At 50.4% G+C, this 18,721-nt stretch overlaps 2 protein-coding genes across 2 annotated transcripts; both read right to left on the reverse strand.

The window, feature by feature from the left end:
* Positions 1–5,882: 5,882 nt before the first annotated feature.
* LOC117218188 (dnaJ homolog subfamily C member 9) lies at positions 5,883–18,562 on the reverse strand. The gene is made up of 4 exons (XM_076520568.1): positions 18,365–18,562; positions 17,922–18,236; positions 17,684–17,850; positions 5,883–6,513 (listed from the first exon to the last, which is right to left on the reverse strand). The coding sequence occupies exons 1-4, from the start codon at positions 18,456–18,458 to the stop codon at positions 6,256–6,258; spliced, it is 834 nt and encodes a 277-aa protein (XP_076376683.1). The 5' UTR covers positions 18,459–18,562; the 3' UTR covers positions 5,883–6,255.
* On the reverse strand, positions 14,787–17,102 carry LOC117218187 (uncharacterized). Its single transcript, XM_076520558.1, has one exon. The coding sequence runs from the start codon at positions 16,735–16,737 to the stop codon at positions 14,938–14,940; it is 1,800 nt and encodes a 599-aa protein (XP_076376673.1). The 5' UTR covers positions 16,738–17,102; the 3' UTR covers positions 14,787–14,937.
* Positions 18,563–18,721: the final 159 nt, after the last annotated feature.

Consider the following 18,721-nt stretch of genomic DNA (forward strand, 5'->3'; position numbering starts at 1 on the left):
TTGCAATTTCGAAGAGGGGTGATGCATAGAGCACGTAATCGACGAAAGAATCCGCAGCCCGATTTCTAATTTAATTTGTCAAAAGTACCCAAGAAGGATGAACGCGAATTCTTCTAACATCCAGCGATTCGGCAAGGATCGTTGACTCGGTGCTTCGGTCTCGCAGTTTCTAAGATCGGGGAGGTATAGATTCCACCCCTGGCATCTCAGGCTCGCATAAACGCAGGGAACCATGGGCTGGAAGGTTCGTTCGCGCGGAATACTGATATGAAACGATGTTGGCCGCGACTTCTACGACTTCCTACAACACCGGTAAACCACAAAATCTCGTGCGCCGCTGGTTGGAAGCAGGGGCTCGGCGATTTCTCGGGGCCCGGCTAATGCGCGGAGGCACGCGTAATGCACCGACGCCGGTTCCTATCCTCCTATGCTCCTACGCGTACAGTTGCACATCCGCGTGCACCTTATACGCGTTATATACTACTATGTGATCTAGGTCCGTGCGCGCAGAGACAAAGGAATGCTCCCTCCGTCCTCCGGCGTCCTTCCACCTACCGATCCAGCTCGGTACCCCGTCCGAAGGGGGTACACAAGGAGCTACGAAGGACGGCGTGAGGCGAGCCAAGGGAGACACGGTCGAAGAGGAAGGCTATGGGAGGAGGAGAGGCACGCGGGAAGAAAGAAGAATAAGAAGAGCGAACCGGAGGAGGAATAGGCCATTCCACTTATACGCTGCTCGGATTCAATTAACTCTCCACCTTCTTCCCTCCTTCTTCTTCTCATCTCGCGAGCCGGCGTGCCTCTGCCCCCTGCCTTATACAGGGTGTTCCACAGGACGCGCGTCAGGGTGGACCTTGGTCGAGCTTCGCGAAAATTCGTCCTCCGACGTTTCAACGAGCCGGACGGTGCCGTCGACTCGAGGGCACAAATTTTTGGAACTTCCGACGCGATTTGCCGAACCATTTGCTACCGTTGGGTGACCGCAGCTGTCGATACGATCGCGATATTCCCGGTCTTTTCTGCCGTCCAGTTAGCTTAGAATGCGAAACGCGAGTATCGCTCTCGATCGTTCGCATTAAAACACGGTTAAAGCACGGAATTTGCTACCGAACGAACTGTTTCTAACGTTTCCGAAGTTGTTGTTCGGCGCTCGACGAGAAATAAGATCGAAGCTAACGCGCGCGCACCGATGCCACCACGAACCGAAAAACTTTCGCTGGTCGGGCACACCTTTGTCTCCCGTGTCCCGTTAACCGATCGGCGTTTACACGGCCGTGGCACCGTTGGCTAAAAATTTCGTCGACGATCGACGATTAGACGTCGACGAAAACGATCCTATTTTCGGTTAAATCACCGGTCGGTCGGCGTTTGTTCGAGTTCCAACAGCTGCGGTGTTTTTACGGTTCGTGTCGGTAGCGGCGTGTAGTCGACGGTCGGAGAAATGGACGTACTTGCGCGGCGAATCGGTGTTGGATTTCTCAGTGTCGTTTAATTGGACGTTATCCTTCCGCGTAATGAAGTGCGCGCATGTCGTTGCCGATACCGATGCAGGCTGAGCGATTATCGTGTCCATTGCCGCGCGCGTTCGGTCCTCCGCTTTGACTTACGATGGTAATAATCGTAATGAGACACTTTATTGCCGTCGTATAACAGCTGACAACGATGACGACGAGTCATTGTCGCTGGTACCGGAACGCGAGATAAGCCGTGTAGCTCCCATGGAACGTCTGGTAGCGAATGTCTCCTTCGCTTCTTTTTTTTTCTTCAAAATGACGAACCTGTTTTCATCGTATGCAACATATTCTCTTTACCGGACCCGTTCGAAAAAGCGGTCAGCATGAAATTCCTCGTTCTTCCGAACAGGCATCCAAACAATGCCGCGATCAAAATTGCGAGCCCGTTTTCCCCGTTTGCAAGGTCTCCTTTTTGCCGATCGAAGGCCGCGCTCTCGGAAAACCGAACGCGTCCCAAATCCTCTAGTTCCGATCCTACCGAAAGTCGAAAGAAGTCTCCTCCCGCGTTTCTCGCTTCCGTTCCCCCCGATCCTAAAGTTCGCGAATATCCGGCGATCTACGATCTACGGATGCGCGGGGTCCGCCGGCGGTCTCGGCCGAATCCTTCGGTAGATCCCGACGCGATCCGAACGCGTTGGACAAAGCGTCGCAGCCCGAGAAAGGGGTAGCCTAGCCGTGGCCGGGTACGTACCACGGACAGACGCGTCTCGCGTGGGTGTCGTCCGACCCTTTTCGGATGTTGCGGCGCGACAGCGCGAGCGAACTGGTCTACGAAATCAGCTTCACGGTAATCTCGGCTATCGATGCTGTAGCAGGGTCTCGGGTTACGCTCGGGCCGCGTTCGGGCTCCGCTCGGGCCCGCTGCATTGTCGTAGCTTTATCGGCGGGGAACAACGCGGTAGCCGACACCGTCCGGGGAAACGGGAGGCAAGGGGTATACGCGTCTGCGAAAGTGCAACGGCGTTATCGTTCGTAGCTATTAATACCGTCTAAACTGGTAGGTGTTCGACCGGCTCAAAACACCGGATAAAGGTGTATCCAATTTCCTCTACACGGCGTTTCCACGGCGTAAATCGATACAATGGTCGCGCAACGGTCTCGAAGTCCGGTGGAAGGAGGCTCGGCCGAGTCTCGCGTCTCGGGTCGCGAGAGCTTTCGGTTGCGGGGCTCGCTGGTCGGTTTGCCGGGCGTTTATGAGTTACCGGAGGATCCTATCCTCTCACGAATTCATAAATTCGAGGACTGTCGGCAGCACCTGAGCCAGAAGTCTGCGGTCTTGTCGCGCGTTGGGAGATGAGAACGGTGCCTTAAGGCCCGCAACCTCTCCTTGAGACGGGCTCTCGCTCTCCCGGTCTCTCTCTCTCTTTGGTTTCCCACGAGAACCACCGCCGCCGCCGCCTTCTGGAATGTCGCTCTCCCCTTCTCCTTCTGTTCCGCTCCTTCGCCATCTCCTCCTCCTCCTCCACCTTCTACCGATACGACCTGCCACCTCCTCTCACGTTGCTCCGCCGTGTTTCGCTCCACGAGCTCGATGTCCTCTCTCGTTCTATCGCGACGCCGCAACCCCGGCAACTCGTCCGCCGTCCACCCTCCGCCTCCCTCCCTCGCCCTCCGCGTGTCCTTGTCTATCCCGCGAGCGGATCCTCTCTCCCTCGGCGTTCGTTCCCTCCCGAGGATTTAACGGGGTGCAGCGTGGTACATGCTATATCTGCCGATGCGATTCGCGATTAGGAGTGCATATGGGAAAAGCACGAGCTGCGAGAGACGCGCCGGCTCTCTCGAGGGGAACCCTGCTCTCGCGAACCTCGAAAAATCGATTTTTCGTCCGCTTCGAGCGATCGCAGGCGACGCGGAGAGAGATCCTGCGGCCAAAGTTTCGATCGCAACTTCGAACTGCGCGATGCTCCCGAAGCAGCGGAGCATCGTAAATCTGGCGGTTCGCGCACCTCTTCCGAGGACCTCCTACATAAATGTTTACGCGCGGTTCGCGTCGACGTGTATTTTTCAGCGAAAAGATTCGCGGACGTTCCTCGAGTTTCTGCGAGAATCGGCTTCGCGGTTTCCTGGCAGAAAAAAGTCGCGATCGCGAAGAATCGCTCGCCGTGTTATGTCGAAGTTGATCGAATTCCGAACGTAGATCGAATTTATCCGATACGATAGACGTATTTTTACCGAAAGCTCCGTTCGATGGTGTGGAAAATTTTGCGGAACGCGCGACCAAGGGAGACTCGGCTCGGACGTCCGAGCCGAGTCTACTTTAATCGCTCTCGGATATATCGTTTATCCTGCATATCCTCTGCTCCTTGCCAGATTTATTGATCCATAAACGAGAAACTACGCGCGAATCACAGGAGAGTTAAACGTTGAGTGAGACACGCACAATGGTTTACGACCGTGAATTCTTTATAGCCCTCCGATTACACCATTTCGCGTGACAAAAAACTTTCGACCGGATGTGACATAATTTGTTCGCTATCAGCGCCCGTTTCGCTACCGCGCGTTAAACGTTCGGCGTGCGCGGAGAGAATCGGTAAGAACTAGTTCTGCCTTTGTAAAATCTGCAACCGGTCGATCGCTGTCTCTTCAGTTCGCGATGACAGCGATATATCCTAATCCTATCCTAATAATAATAATAATTCCGTTGTCCTTCGCTTTCGCGTCGTTTCGCCGATCGATGGGAAGCCGACGTTCGACCATCATCGGTAAGGTAACGTTTAATTATCGTTTCCATCGATCGAAACGCGACGTCGAGAGTCGAGGCAAGAAATGACTGGAAAGTCTCCGTCTTTTTCAGCCGATACCGATTCATCGAAGCTCTCCCACAATTCCATGTAGAAAGAAACTCGCAGGGCTTTTTACCGCGCCCTAAGTGACCAGCACAAAATATTCAATCTCCGCTGCAGCAATTTTCTGGAGCAGAGTTTAAGTATTCCCCGGCAAAAACGAGTATCTATGTCATCCTTCTCCACTTTGTCGGATTTTTTCGGCCGATCGTCACTTTTTAAACGATTTCATGCGCTACGGCCGATTTCGCTCGGCATTCAAGAGCAAACCCGTGTTTAATGAACTCCGCCGCAAATCGGCACCATGGACAATGTTATATTTTCTGGTCAGCCGGAGCGGCCGCGTTCGATCGGGATGTTTTGCGCGGCCGTTCTTGTTTCGCTTTGTAATTTCATTGAGACGGTGCCGATGCCGGCGAGAAACGATCGACCGTCCGGCCGATCGATCGCCGTTGTAGCTACAACACCGGGGCTGGATCTAATTGCCGCTGGCCGGCCGTTGAAAAATATCGCCCGAGACCGGCCCATTGTGCGCCGCGACTATTTCTCGAGCACCGAGCTCGGTTTCCCGTTGCCCGTCTCGTTAATAATGACGGTGGTTTACATTTTGCTACCCATGTTTGCGGCCCGCGGACGCAATAAGATGGACGCGCGGCCGTGATCACGCTCTTGTGTGCGCGCGATCACGTGCACAACGGGTGACGCGTTCGAAATTCCCGCCCCGCTGCCGCGTTGCGACGATGCCCTACGAATCTTTGCGAAATTACGATCATCAAAATTTCCCGCCGATTTCTTACAAAGTAAGGAATTTCTTAAGCTTATCGCGCGGCCTATGTTCGCTTAAATAATTAAATCTCGATAAGAAAATAGAATAGAATATTGTTTCAGTTCCAAAGAAATTACCGAGAGCGTGAAAACAATTACGACGTTTTGTCGAGACAGGAAATTTCGTTCGATAACGAATGCAGACATTTCTTCTTCTGAAGCATAAATCAAGCTGCAATGTGAAAAAATGCGATGTGCCTTGAAGGGTGTCACCCGACGTGCGATGCATCGTTGTACAACGCGGACGTAACACGAGACCGACCGTACGAGTTGGCTATTTATGGTGCCCGATATGCGGCACGTTTGCTAGCACCGATAAAGGAACCTCCAACACCATCTTGGATCCCTTCGGCTCAGTTTTTGCTTCGACAATTCGAGCCGCGAGCGTCGGTGAATACGCGGACTAACGGAGTCCTCTTGCCCCTCTCGTCGCGATTCTGACATTTTAAGACAAGCGACCGACCGAATAATTAATGAAAAAAATTGTACGCGCGTTAATACATTAATAATTATTCGACGTCGTACATTGCTCGAATTTAAATAGCTAGGGGTCGACGCGCAGAGATTCTTTGGTAGCTAGTCTCGCACAGAGAAACGAGAAGCGCCGGTCCTGCTTTATTGCAGCCGGATACAGCAGAGACCCGCGATCCCTATTTTCGCTCGAGTGGGTGGAGAAGAAGAAGATTGGATCGTTACCATCGAACGGTAAGGAAGGATGGGCGGTGTGTCGGCTGTTGGTCTGAAACAGAGCGCGTTCGAGTCGATTAATATCAATATTATTATTAACAAATACAAATCATCTTTCCTCTTTACGAAATATCTTATTAAATCGGGACGAAGTGACGACAGTCAGTTCCATTAGTATTAAATTACCAAAAAAAAAAAAAAGATTCGTAGGTACGATGTACGTTCGATGTTTCGTCGTCTTCGAACATGGCGGTGCCTTACGGCGGTACCTTTGTGTTTAAACGCGACGGTACACGTGGGAGTACAACGAAACGTTCGACCATCGACTCGACCGATGATTTTTACAAAAGTTCTCGCGGCGATTGGCGCTTTACGTTGAAAAGAAAGATCGCGAGAACGTTTGTATGCGAAGGGAGGAGTGTTGTTCGTATACAAATTTCGCTATTCTACGTCTTCTTTTTGGTTTTCTTCGTGGTTCTCGTAGTTTTGGCGGGCTTCGAAGGCGTGGACTTCTTTCGCGTCGATTTCTCCGCCTTTTTCGCGTATTTGTCGATCAGCGCGTCAAAGAATTTGTCGGACTGACTCGCTCGGGCTTCGTTGCGACTCTGAATCGCCAGCGCTAAATTGTTTGCAGCTGCGTTCTCCTCGTTTTCGATCTTCAGCATTTTCTCGAGACGTTCGGCTTCCTCGGCTTCTTTCGCCCACTGCAAAAGAGAAACAGTTTCTGAGACCGGCTCGGATCGTGACAGAACGATTCAGCGATATATTTCTTTACGTTTTACGATACAAAAATGGTTCAACGTCCTCGCGATCTGACTCTTCTAACAAACTGCTCCTAAGGGTTGTTCGCGTATGAAATTCGAATCGTTTAAATTGTTCGATAAATTGACTTGTTCCAATATAGTAAATTGTCCCCAATTGTCCCTCAGCTTGGCAAATATAAAAACGAGCAGCAAGGCTCTAATAATCGCATCCCCCTTTCCCAAGATGTCCATTTTTGTTTACAGACGGTGGGACAATTGATAACAATTTACCGCACCTGTAATTACATCTTTGTCCGTACCTTGTACGACCAATTGCGAGTACAAAGTACGAGCAAATTCTCTAACAGCAACGTTTCATTGGCAACTACTAATTAGGAACAGCCTTTCGAGCATTAAGAGGGAGCGCCGCGTCTTCCGGCCACTTCGGCCCGCATCACACTTGACCCACATGAACGAGGAATCCGTTTAATGGGTTCTAGATAACGTCGAGAGATCGGTAAATCGGTAGCCGGGACGCCTGCGGCTCGAGAACACCGTGCTTATTAGCGTAATTAATCGCGAGCACTTCACGACACGCGTAACTCTCTATTTCCGATGCACGGCCATGCGCGTCGATCCTCCGGATCGACGGTCGTCGCCGGCGTTGCTCGTGAAACACGGGTTAATTTTAACGATGGGATCGTTGAATCCACGAATGTCCGATAACACCGGATGCGAGACTGCCCCGGCTCTTCGTATTGTTTGAGGCAACAATGGCAGAGAGCCAGCGAGATTGTTTTGCCATCGAAACTGAAACAAGACGGCCGCTCCCCGATCGAACGGCGCAAATCGTACGTCGCTGGTCTCTACTTCGCTGGAGTTTATTCGCGAACATAGTCACTTTACCGTAATGAACAGTGGTGATGTTTTAATGTTTATACGAAATTATTTATACTGAGAACAATATCGTATATTAATACAATAACGTGTTAAAACCCGAACCCTTAAATATATCGGCTTAAAAACAAAGTGACTTATGCCACTCTTTCAAAATAAACGGCTCATATTACTTAGGTATTCGCTTTGTTCGCACGGTCTCCGTTTCCATGCCCGTAAATGTTCTCGCGACTCGCCTTATTCCTGGATACGAGAGGCGAGGTAAAAACTGAACGATTGTTCGTCGCAAATGTATGCGAAGATTAATATCGTTTCCGAGCTCTGCACGCGATTGCGTGTACATCGAGACAACCGAGAAACGAGATCGAGGGATTCGATTCTTTTAAAACTCCGATTCTGTGCGAGTTAGGAAACGTGTTAGCAAGTGCGAGATTACGGATCTTCGCGCAAAATGCAAGGACCAAAGAAACAAAGAGAAAACTGCACGAGGAGAAAAAATAATGCGCCACCATTTTCGATTCTCCCGTTCGCGCGGAAAGATCAAACGTTTCGATCGCTCGCGGTCGCAGCAGCCGGGAAACGTCCAATTCGGTGATTCAGTCCAATTGACTGCGAAGGTGAATCGCTGACATTCGAGCGGCAGCCGGCTCTGCCAGGAAAACAATGCGAACAAGCGTTGCAAAACGCGAAATTCCGCGACTCTCTCGTGTGTCTCGTATTTCTCTGAAAACATTTTGCCCGTTAAATTCGGACGTTTCGGTCGGCGTTCGGGGAAAAAGTTCGGAGCCGCGAGCCGAGATATTTCGAGGGTCGTTTCGAATATCAGTCGTCTCTAACGAGAAGCCCGCGCGATAGGTCATAGTTGTCGATGATGTTACGCGCGCCGAGTGACCTACTCCATAATTCAGCCGCGAGCAAAATCCGTTATTTATAATTTTTGGCAAGTACATCGGAGCGGCATCCTAATGTTAGGTCGTTGCACAACGATTCGCGAAATTCTGAATCGGTTATCGAAACGGCGTCCGATTCATGTCCGATCGACGGAAGCGTCCAGCCGGGGCAGTTCCCGAAGAAAGAGCACGCGCGCGCCCGACGAGCGGACTTTTGTCCGACAGAATCGATCTTGTTCCCGCGACGCGAGCGTAAAGCGTTTCGCCTCAAGGATGTTCCACTTGAGCAACAATCTCAACGTTCCCGTTGACATCAGTGTTATTTCCAAGAAGACGTTGCAAAATAATTTGTTGGTTTCTTACGTCGCTCCGCGGTATTTCGATTCCGAACTACCCTTGAGGAACGATATTTCACGTCGACCGTCTCTTTGCAGCGTTTTAATCGCCGCAACGCGATCTCACCTCGGACAATAATTTCGGCCGAGAATAATAATAGCGGACGGAGACAATTTTGTTCCGTTGGACCGCGAGATTCTACGCGCGAGAACGTCCGAGCGAAACGAAACTGGTCGAGTATGTCTGTATATTCTATATTTAGTTGTTTTTAGTTCGTTTTAATTCATCGTCGTTGTCTCCTCGATGTTTCGAACACGGCGGGCACCGTACACGTTTATGTAACATTGTGCGCGAAACAAGAGAACGCTCTCTTATATGCATACGCGTATTATCTCATGACTATGCAATTTCGCGGGCATTACCATGCGCCGCGACATCCCAGTGCACATTTTCCGCAACAATGATGGACAGGGTCAACCGGAATGGCGCGTAACAGGGAAGACGATATACAGTGGTATAATCGCGAACTATTGTGCGCGAGTAAATAAATATTCTAGTTGACCGTGCGCGGAGTTATATGCACGCGTCGAATTATGCGGATTGCAGCTCGACCATGCATCTCTCCTCTTAAACGTAGATCGAGCAGCTAGGAACGCGGACCACTGGACGTTCGTTGCGTCGCTTGAATATTGAACGCGTCGTTACCGTAGCACGGATATTCGTGCAATTGCATGTTTCTCGGAGGCAATCGTCGCGGACGAGAATTACACGGGAGCCTGCGATTTCTGTAAACGGTTTGGTCGGCGTCGATCGCGCGAACGCTGATCGCGGCTCGCACCTCCCGCACGATTAACCCTCTATGGGCCGATTTTTTTCTGAAATATGAAAAAATTTGTGCAACGGAAAATCTGTCACTGTAAACCTATATATGCTAGTTAAAAAAATATTTAACGGTTTGAACAACTTTATTGCAATTGATTGAATTTGTAACTTCGAAGTAACAACGGCTCGCAATGTTTCCACTTCTGTGCATAAATGCTTAAGCGTGAAATTCCATAAAACAGTTTCAATTTGGCGTTAAACATCGATGTACGTTGCATTTGGAATTGGTTGCCAAATAGTTCTTTGTGGTCCTGAATTTTCCTCGTCCGATGATCATTCGGTACTAAATTCATCGTCGCTGTCGATAATATTTACGCGTCGTCTGGTAAATGCTACCGGATGATCCTCATCGGAGTCATAATCTAATAAAGAATCTTCGGATCTGTAACCGCTATCGCGTCTAATTCTAATTCCTCTTTTATTTTTATACGATTTTGTATCCATATTTTGGGGGTATTCGATATATAAATTTGAAAATAGAAGAAAGCACAACTATTATCCTAGACACACTCGAAACTACCACGATATCCCAATGTAACCTGAAAGTTACAAAACTGTATCATATACAAATAGTAACAAAATGATTATTGAAATGCGAATAAATAAATTGTTATCGATATACGAACCCAGAGATATTATATACGCTTTTTTTATTATTTAGTAAACACCGACAAAAGCACAAATAATCTCATTTGCACAAAATGGTCCCTTTGGTTTCTGTATGCAGACAACTTGCAAGATATTTATTTTGACATTTCAGGTTGATGGTGCCTGCCAACGGTCATCAATATTGTTATTGTTTATTTCAGAGGTATTATATAATTAAGACGTATACATCATCTTGTGAAAAAAAAACTAAAACTATTTGGTAAAATGTGGATATATTAGCTTGCGACTTGAAAGTTACATGGGCCCATAGAGGGTTAATATCCCAAGATTAGGATAGCCGTGATTCGCGCGAACGAGCGGTCCCGCGGTTAATGGTAGCTCGTCTAGACCGAAATAAGCGAATCGTGCGCGAATAGTTTCCGTGGAAAGTGTGCATATTTGCAAATAGGAAACCGATGCGGCAAATGGTTTCAACATTTACGCAATCGCTTGGATCAGGGGTGGCCAAAGCGTCGACCGCGAAACTATTCCTAGTCGCCCGTCCGTCCGATATTATCTATGTTTATCTTAAAATTAAACTTATTTTTGGCTTCGAATTACCACTTTTATTACGATCGCTCGACGCACGCGACGTTACTAGACCGTCGCCTATAATTGAAAAAAAAAACAAGTCGCTCGTAGCGATCGAAAGTTTGGCCACCTCTGTTTTAGGCGATCCAACCGCGAGAACAAAAATCGACGCACGAATTTGGTCAACAACGGATCGTTAGTTTACAACGTTACAATCTCGACCAGCTCGGAACACGTTCCAATTAAATTCCATCGCTACCAACGACGAAACACCTGTTTCCAATGTTTCACCTATTTCCGTTGGTTCAACGGCGAACCAGAATCTCCGCTACATCTCGTAACATCCGCTGCGACAGGCTCCGACGAAAACCGTGGCCACATCTGTCACGGTCACGATCAACAATCTTAAAGTCGCGATCGAAGACGCCTCCCAGAAAACGCTCTAGGGGTGGAATTTACAAAATTCGGTCCGTTCTCCACGTTTACCCCTCGTCCGTAGTAATTTTTAAAAAGACGAACAATATTTCTACTTGTGCCGAGTCCGCGGTTTCTTCGATGCCAACGTATCGATCGGAAAAAATTAGAAACGTACAGTAACGTTTCCCCAATTGACGCTCGGATCGTCCACAAAAATGGACAATTTGGGAAGAGGAGCCTTGCGAATTCGAGCCTTGCGACTCGTTTTTATAGTTACCGATTTTCAACAACTATAAAAACGAGCTGCAAGGCTCGAACAATCGTATGCCCTCTTCCCAAATCGTCGATTTTTGTGGACAATCCGAGCGTCGATTAGGGAGACAGTACAGTACATCGACGCGACGGAAAGGGACAGCGTCGAATACTTGAACTCTTAGCAGAGCATCTTTGAACTCTTCATCAGCGACTTCTACGTTCCCCGCGGCTCGATCCTCGAGCACCCAAAATCGACGCTCCATCGATCGCGCGAGACGCAGCGACCGCTTTATCGGATTCGATATTCGCGGGGTGCTATTCGCGGATCGGTAATCGATCGATGATACCCGGCGATCTATTTGCGAGCGAGATCCGTGCCAAAATATCAAACGGTGAAACGACGGCACAGAGAAAACGGAACGGGCAGCCCTCGCGTCCCGCAGCCCCGCGACGACAGAGCGATGCGCTTCCGCGACCTTGAATCGCTTAGGTTCCCGCTCCCGGTCCCGGTCCCCGGTGTCTAGAGCGAACGACACATCTGGCGGCTCGCCTGACACGCTCCGGAAATCGTTCGAATCACGAAATAATTGAAAATAGTCGGCCGCGCCGGTTGCGCAACGCGCGCCCTCCGCCCCGCGCCTCGCGGGCCGAGTCATCGCCGAGGAATTTTGCGGGAATTGAGATCCCCCCGCGACCCTAACTCCATTCCGCGGGTTAAGGATGCACGTGCCGCGCCGCGATAGATGCGCTTTCCGAGAGATCGGAGATACGCTTTCCGACGCGGAGGAACAACGGATCCCTTGAATGGATCGGCGCTCGGAGATCTTGGTCCCGGCGAGCAAGGACGCGCGGAAGCCTGTTATTTAGAGTTGGCATCGACGGATCCGTTCGGCAGCCTACACCTGTTGCAACGAGAACGCGAGAAAGCCTGGTCTCGCGCGAACTTGACATCGAACACCGGCCGCTTTGTTGTCGCTCAACGCGCGGCACAGTAATGGCACTTGCTAGCAAACACCCGGAAACGTTTCGGCAGCCCTTGTTATCCGAACAGTGGACCGCGATAGCTCTTGCGCCTAACGTTGTTCGGACGGTCTAACTTTAACCGCCGAAGCGGTCCTCGCGAAACCAGTTTCGCGCGCGTTTTCCTTTTTCCGACGGCGATCTTCGCGGAATCAGCCCCCGCGGGGTTCTTTTGATCCGCGTGACAGGACATACGAATCTACAGGCTGTCCCAAAATTACTGTACAAGCGAGAAATGAGGGGGTTACTTCGAATGAGGTCGTTCGAAGTAGCTTTTTCCTCGGCGAGAATGCGATCCGCGCTTCGTTTGCGAGTTATCAACGAAAAACGGTGACCGGAAAAGTAAAACAAAGAGGGCGAAGACATTTAGAATCGAGGGACCGATCGGTGTTATCGTGGAAAAGGAACGAGATCGTTGCAAGCGTAATTATACATATATTAAAGGACCGCGAGCCAATGAAAATCGCACGGCTCGAACCGTAATTGGTTAATCCAAACGCTATTCTGCAATGGGCTCGTAAACCAATTATTGCCGCTCCGATTGGTCCACCGATTGGATTAACAGGAGTTCTTCTATAACTGTCAATTTATACTTTCGCTACATTCGCAATCCGGGGAGAGTATCGAGCTGGATAATGCTCGCAAAAGCTGGCGCGCGGAAGAGGATCTTCCGGTATCGAGACGAGGAGAACACCGAAGAGGAAGAAAGTTCGGCTACCTCCGATCGAGCGAAAACTCGAAGGTTTCCGATTCTATGAAATGTATCGAAATCTGTAAGAAACGGAAGCTGTTCGCGAACGAATCGACCCGATGAACGCGTAAAATTCGCGGTCGAGGCGCGAGGTGACGCTCGAATAAATTGGCGCCCAGATTTCGGTACCCGAAGCGAAACCTCCGAGAGGATTCGTCTCGCCGCGTTTGACCCGTTACGCGCGAGTACGCTTTCACCTTCGCCTCTGCCCTCGTCGCGACCTCGTAACGCATCTTCCAGCTGGGACAGCGATCGGGGAAACGAGAACGAAGCGATTCCTATCGGCAGGAAAAACGGAGCGCCGCAGAAACCGGGGTATCTTGACCAGATGCGTTCGGTCAAGGTCGTTACATAACACCCGGCATTAGATTGGACCGACGACATTAGTAATTATTTCATTACCGCACCGGATACGTCGCGGCCCTCGTTGCTCGTTACTTTCAATTGATATTCAGCATCGCGTTGCCGCAGAAATCGTATTTGGTATTCCCCGCATCGCAAACAATATTGCACAACTTGGTAGCTGCGTCTCGGCGTCGCGCTCGGCTCGGTTGGGCGAGCCGCGCCGACCGGAATTTATGAATAGATTATCGAGTTATGGGCAGCGAGGGTTGCACCGGCCGCTTTGTGAATGAAGAGAATACTACGATCGCCATAAAACGCGAGGCGATACGAAATTGCGAACGTAGACGACGCAATTTACGATCCGAGAGACGTCGCGTCTCCGATACCGGATCAATCGACGACGAATCGACCATCGTTTGTCTACCCTAACGTTTCGATCGACGGCAAAAAATCGGCCTCTCGCACGATCCGCGATGTATCGTAATATCCGCCGAATTGATCGGATTGCGAATAAGAAGTCGCCCATGGGTACCGTTAATTGATAAGGAAATAGAATTCGATGTTCTTAAATCAACGTTCGGACATCGGAGAGCAAACGCAGGTACACCGTCGATGTACTCTGTTCTCTAGGAATCGTTAGCAAAGTGGGTCTAATCGTCCTAACCGTGAAACAAATCGCGCGGCGCGGTGTTAATTAATTTATAAGGCCAGGTTGACCGTTGGCAACTTGCTCCAATTGAAAGGCAATGAAACGGACGTTATCCTCGAAGCCGCGAAGGCGAACCGAGAAGACTCCGAACGGAAGGAACTGATCGCCGCGTACAAACAATTCCAAGGCAACGGTATAATTAAACCCTCGGTGTTATTCATATTAATTAAACCCTCGGTGTTATTCATATTTTATAACGACGGATCCGTGGACCGATCGTCGTCGTACGATATCTATTCGATCTCGTTTCCGTAATCGCTAAATTTCGTTTCCCTAATCGCTAAAATTCGTAATCGCTAAAAAAAAGGCGCGTAGAAATCGAAAGACGTCCGGAACGAAGTGGCGAAGCCGATCTCGAATTAAACCAGAACCGATCGGAACCGTGCGACGCGAAGGCGCCCATCCCCCGGATAAAAGCCAAAGCGAAAATACGTACGCTATCGGCACTGCAGGCTCGGCGGTATCCATTAGAACCGATCCAACGAGCGCGGACCGGTTCCGTTCCGAAGAGAAAACGGCGAATCCAGCTGCACACCAATTACCCAGTCCGGTGCTAACGATCAATCGTTTAATGGACGTCATCCTGAGCGTCCCATGAATAACATTAGAGAACGGTAGGCTACGACGTAAATGCCCGTGCACGGGGTTCGCGCTAGCGATTCGGTTCGACGGAGATAACTATGGACGTTGGCTACGACTTTTCGCTAAAATCCCTCCACAAAGGCGCGGCCGGCGAGGACCACGAGCACCGACAGAACCACCACTTCCAAGGACCGTCGGCCGGTCGCCGACGAGTTCGGCATGGGACACTCCGGCAGCGGTTTGTCCGTGGTGGTCTGGCCCTCCGCGGCGATCACGGGGCCGCTGGAATGAACGGTGACTGCCTGTTCGTAGTAAGGCGCTTGGTAGACGTTGTCGGACGTGGCCGGTTGGACCAGCGTCGGCATCTCGGGTTCCGGAGGCGCGACCACCCGATTCGCGTCGTCCGTGTCCGGCATCCGGGGGAGCACCTCCGCCGGGGGACGGTGGCGGTCGGGTTGTTGCTGCCAGTCCTCCGTGTCCGGCATCCGTGGGAGCACCTCCAGGGGGCGGTGGCGGTCGGGTTGTTGCTGCCAGTCCTCCGTGTCCGGCATCCGTGGGAGCACCTCCGGGGGGCGGTGACGGTCGGGTTGTTGCTGCCAGTCCTCCGTGTCCGGCATCCGTGGGAGCACCTCCGGGGGGCGGTGACGGTCGGGTTGTTGCTGCCAGTCCTCCGTGTCCGGCATCCGTGGGAGCACCTCCGCCGGGGGGCGGTGGCGGTCGGGTTGTCGCTGCCAGTCGTTCGCGGTCAACCTGGGGGTTTGGCCCACATCGGATTCCGCGAACGGCGGCATTTGATCTTGGACGGTCGCCAACGGGAGCGGGCCGGCTTCGGTCGAGTAGGACGGCTGCCTGTAGTCGCCGTCTTCGTTGGCATGGGGTGGGTACAGGCCGTTCGAATATTCGGGGATTCTCGGCCAAGTTCTCAGGGTCGTCTCGTCGACGCCAGACTGCTGCTGGATCGTGACGGATTCCACGGGCGCTATGGTCTGCGGTGGAACGTACGGCGGTCTCGTCTCCTCGCTATCCTCTTCGTCGTAGTACTCGTAGTCGTCCGTCGCGGGGACGGACGGCGTCGTGGCTCGCCAATCCGGAGGCTGGAAGGACGGACGGTAGATTACCTCCTCGGTGGTTCGCACCCTCTGCGATAGGTAGGAGGGAGTCGATGGCTCGGGGCTCGGGGTCGGCGATGGTGGATGCAGGCGTTCTCGGTACGCGGGCAGAGGCGTGTACCGTGCCGTGGTGCTGTCGCGGTGGTCGTCGTACGGGAGACCCGCCGGGATCAGGTCCTCGGCGATCCTGTTCCACTCGGGGTCCCTCTCGAAGCTCACACCATTCTTTTCGAAGTAAGCGCTCACGGCGTTCGGGCACTTGAACTGGGAGTTCTCGGTCAAGAACATCCTCTTCAGCTCCTTCAGCTTGGACACGGCTTCCAGGTTCAGGCACTCCAGCCGGTTGCCCGAGAGTCTCAGGTCGACCAAGCTGGGCAGCGTCTGGAATACGCCGTCCTCGATGGATCCTATGGCGTTGTAGTTCAGGTCCAGGTAGGTCAGGTAGTCCAGACCTCTGAACCAGGAATCCCTGAGAGTGGAGAGATGATTGTTGTCGAGACTCAGTTGCTGGAGATTCTGCAGATGGTGGAACGCTCCCGGTTCGATGTCCCTGATCCCGCAATGGGAGCAGCCGAGGACCCAGAGGTCGGAGCCGAATCTCGAGAACGTGTCCCTCGTTATCATCGGGATCGGCATGTTCGAGATACGAATTTTTCCCGTCGACGCCGGAAGATCGTCCAGGTCGGACATCCGACCGCCCTCGCACGAGTACTCCACCATGTCGTCGTTGGGCACGTGTTTGCACGCGCCCTGCACCGTACCGACACTCGCGCACAGCACGGACAACAGAAACAGTTCGATCATGGCACCCATTTTAAGCACCCGATCGTACGAAGAAATCGTAGAGAGTTCGTTGGTTTATTTCCTTTCAGAATCGCGCGTCTGGTTGCGGAGTCGAGCGATCGCGATCGTGGCGGAAGACGCGTTTCATTATTTTGTACGCGCGGACGAACGATCGTTCAGAGGTCTCTCATTGTGGTAGGGATTTTAGCCGAAAATTTTCTATGCGTCCAGCAGCGGGCTAGAACCGGTCTAATTGCTCTTTAGACTGAACTCGGCTCTTGCGTTCCCTCTTTACTTATTTACTAGTACTCCCCCCTTCTCCGATCTTCGTACTACTAGACCACCTCCTACTGCTACTACTTCCAATCATGAAGGAGTACTATCTACTGATAAAAATAGAAAAGCTTGAAAATAGAGCGCTGCTCGCTTGTTCATCAGATCTCTGATGCGATGTGCCGCAGGGCCGACGAGTGGGGAGACGTCGTGATCAAATTTATGAGCGCATCGCCGGTTGCAGCCTTGCGTGGTTTTGTCGAAGGAAAACATGCCACGTTTCGCGGCAGTGCTCTATATATGCGCTTCATATTTTCATCTCTTCTAATTAAATCCTTTTTTTAAACGTTTCCCTCGATCGACGAACTGCGCGAGCACATAATTTCGCAAAATAAGCGTGCATTTGAGACAAATTAAATGCCCTGCTTCGGAATATAATATCTTTGTTAAGAAAACATCAATTACGCGATACCTATTTCTAAGGCAAACTGCGATAAGTAATAGCCTAAACGGTATCGTTGACATCCCAGAGTCTTTTTCAAGATTGGAACATATTTTTAAAATTATATTTTGCAACGGCTTATATTCTTCCATTCAAAATCAGTATCCACGTGTTGTTAAAAATTAGTTTAAACATTTGTTGAAATAAAATACGTTTTAAATGTCACGAAGTACCATCGGAACAACGAGTTAAAAGACTTACCTTGCGTTTCCTGCGCAGCTTCTTCTTTTCGCTTTCTTCCGTGAAAGCCTTGAATTCTGGTACTTCGCCCTTCTCTATGAGGCCTTGGATAATATCGTGTAGCCTCGGTTCGTCGTCGCAGCTGGTGAATGGCACGGTTTCTAAGATGTAGTCCATATCTCCCTCGCCTATAGGAAGGTGTAAAACGCGTTTATATACACTCTGTTTAGTAAATATTATAAATACCGGTCACACTTACTGTCCATGTAAGCACGTTTCAGGTCCTTAATTTCTATTTCGGATCCTTTGTAATTTTTTTCATAGTTGTTTATATCCTCCACGGTGATTTTTTTGAAAAGCGTTTTCCAATAGTCTGCCCAATTCCTCATCATCATTTCTTCGCTTTCTTCGTCATATTGACCCGACTGATCGTAGATCTTGCGTTTCTCACTGTCGCTGAGAATAGAATGAATTCGTCCGAGAACTTTGAATTTTTCTGTCGCCTCTGCCTTGACATCTTCCTCGACGCGATCAGGATGTACGAGTAGAGACAGCTGATGATACGCTTTCTTCACTGGCAAAATATCAAGTGGAATTACTTGGCAATAATACTATAAACGTATGCGTCGTAACAATTATTTAAATGTTCGATAAATGAAGAATGAAAATAGTAAACTTTACGTTCAGGTTATGTGTATTTACCTTGTTTATCGTTAGCGGTTCTTGAAATTTTGAGAACCTCGTAGAAATCGCGCGCACCGAAGTACTGTTCACAGAGATCCAATAAACTTGCCATAATTTTGATGTGTTTCTAAATACTAACCGAAATTGTTTTGGATTTACCGGACTAACAGAACACCGGACCTTGTATCACAGACAAGGTATCATCGAACGCCATATGGGATTTCGTATTACATCTTGTAGCGCCTCTGGCGGAGAATAAACGAAGCTTTTCTCGAGATCCGTACAGCGCCAATTAGTCCAGTGGCAATGTCCTAACTTCGCCACAATTAATGTTTTTAGGCGACCCTGCATTGGAAACGTGTGGGCGATCGTAGC

The sequence above is a fragment of the Megalopta genalis genome, chromosome 3 (assembly GCF_051020955.1).
Source record: "Megalopta genalis isolate 19385.01 chromosome 3, iyMegGena1_principal, whole genome shotgun sequence".
Lineage (NCBI taxonomy): Eukaryota > Metazoa > Arthropoda > Insecta > Hymenoptera > Halictidae > Megalopta > Megalopta genalis.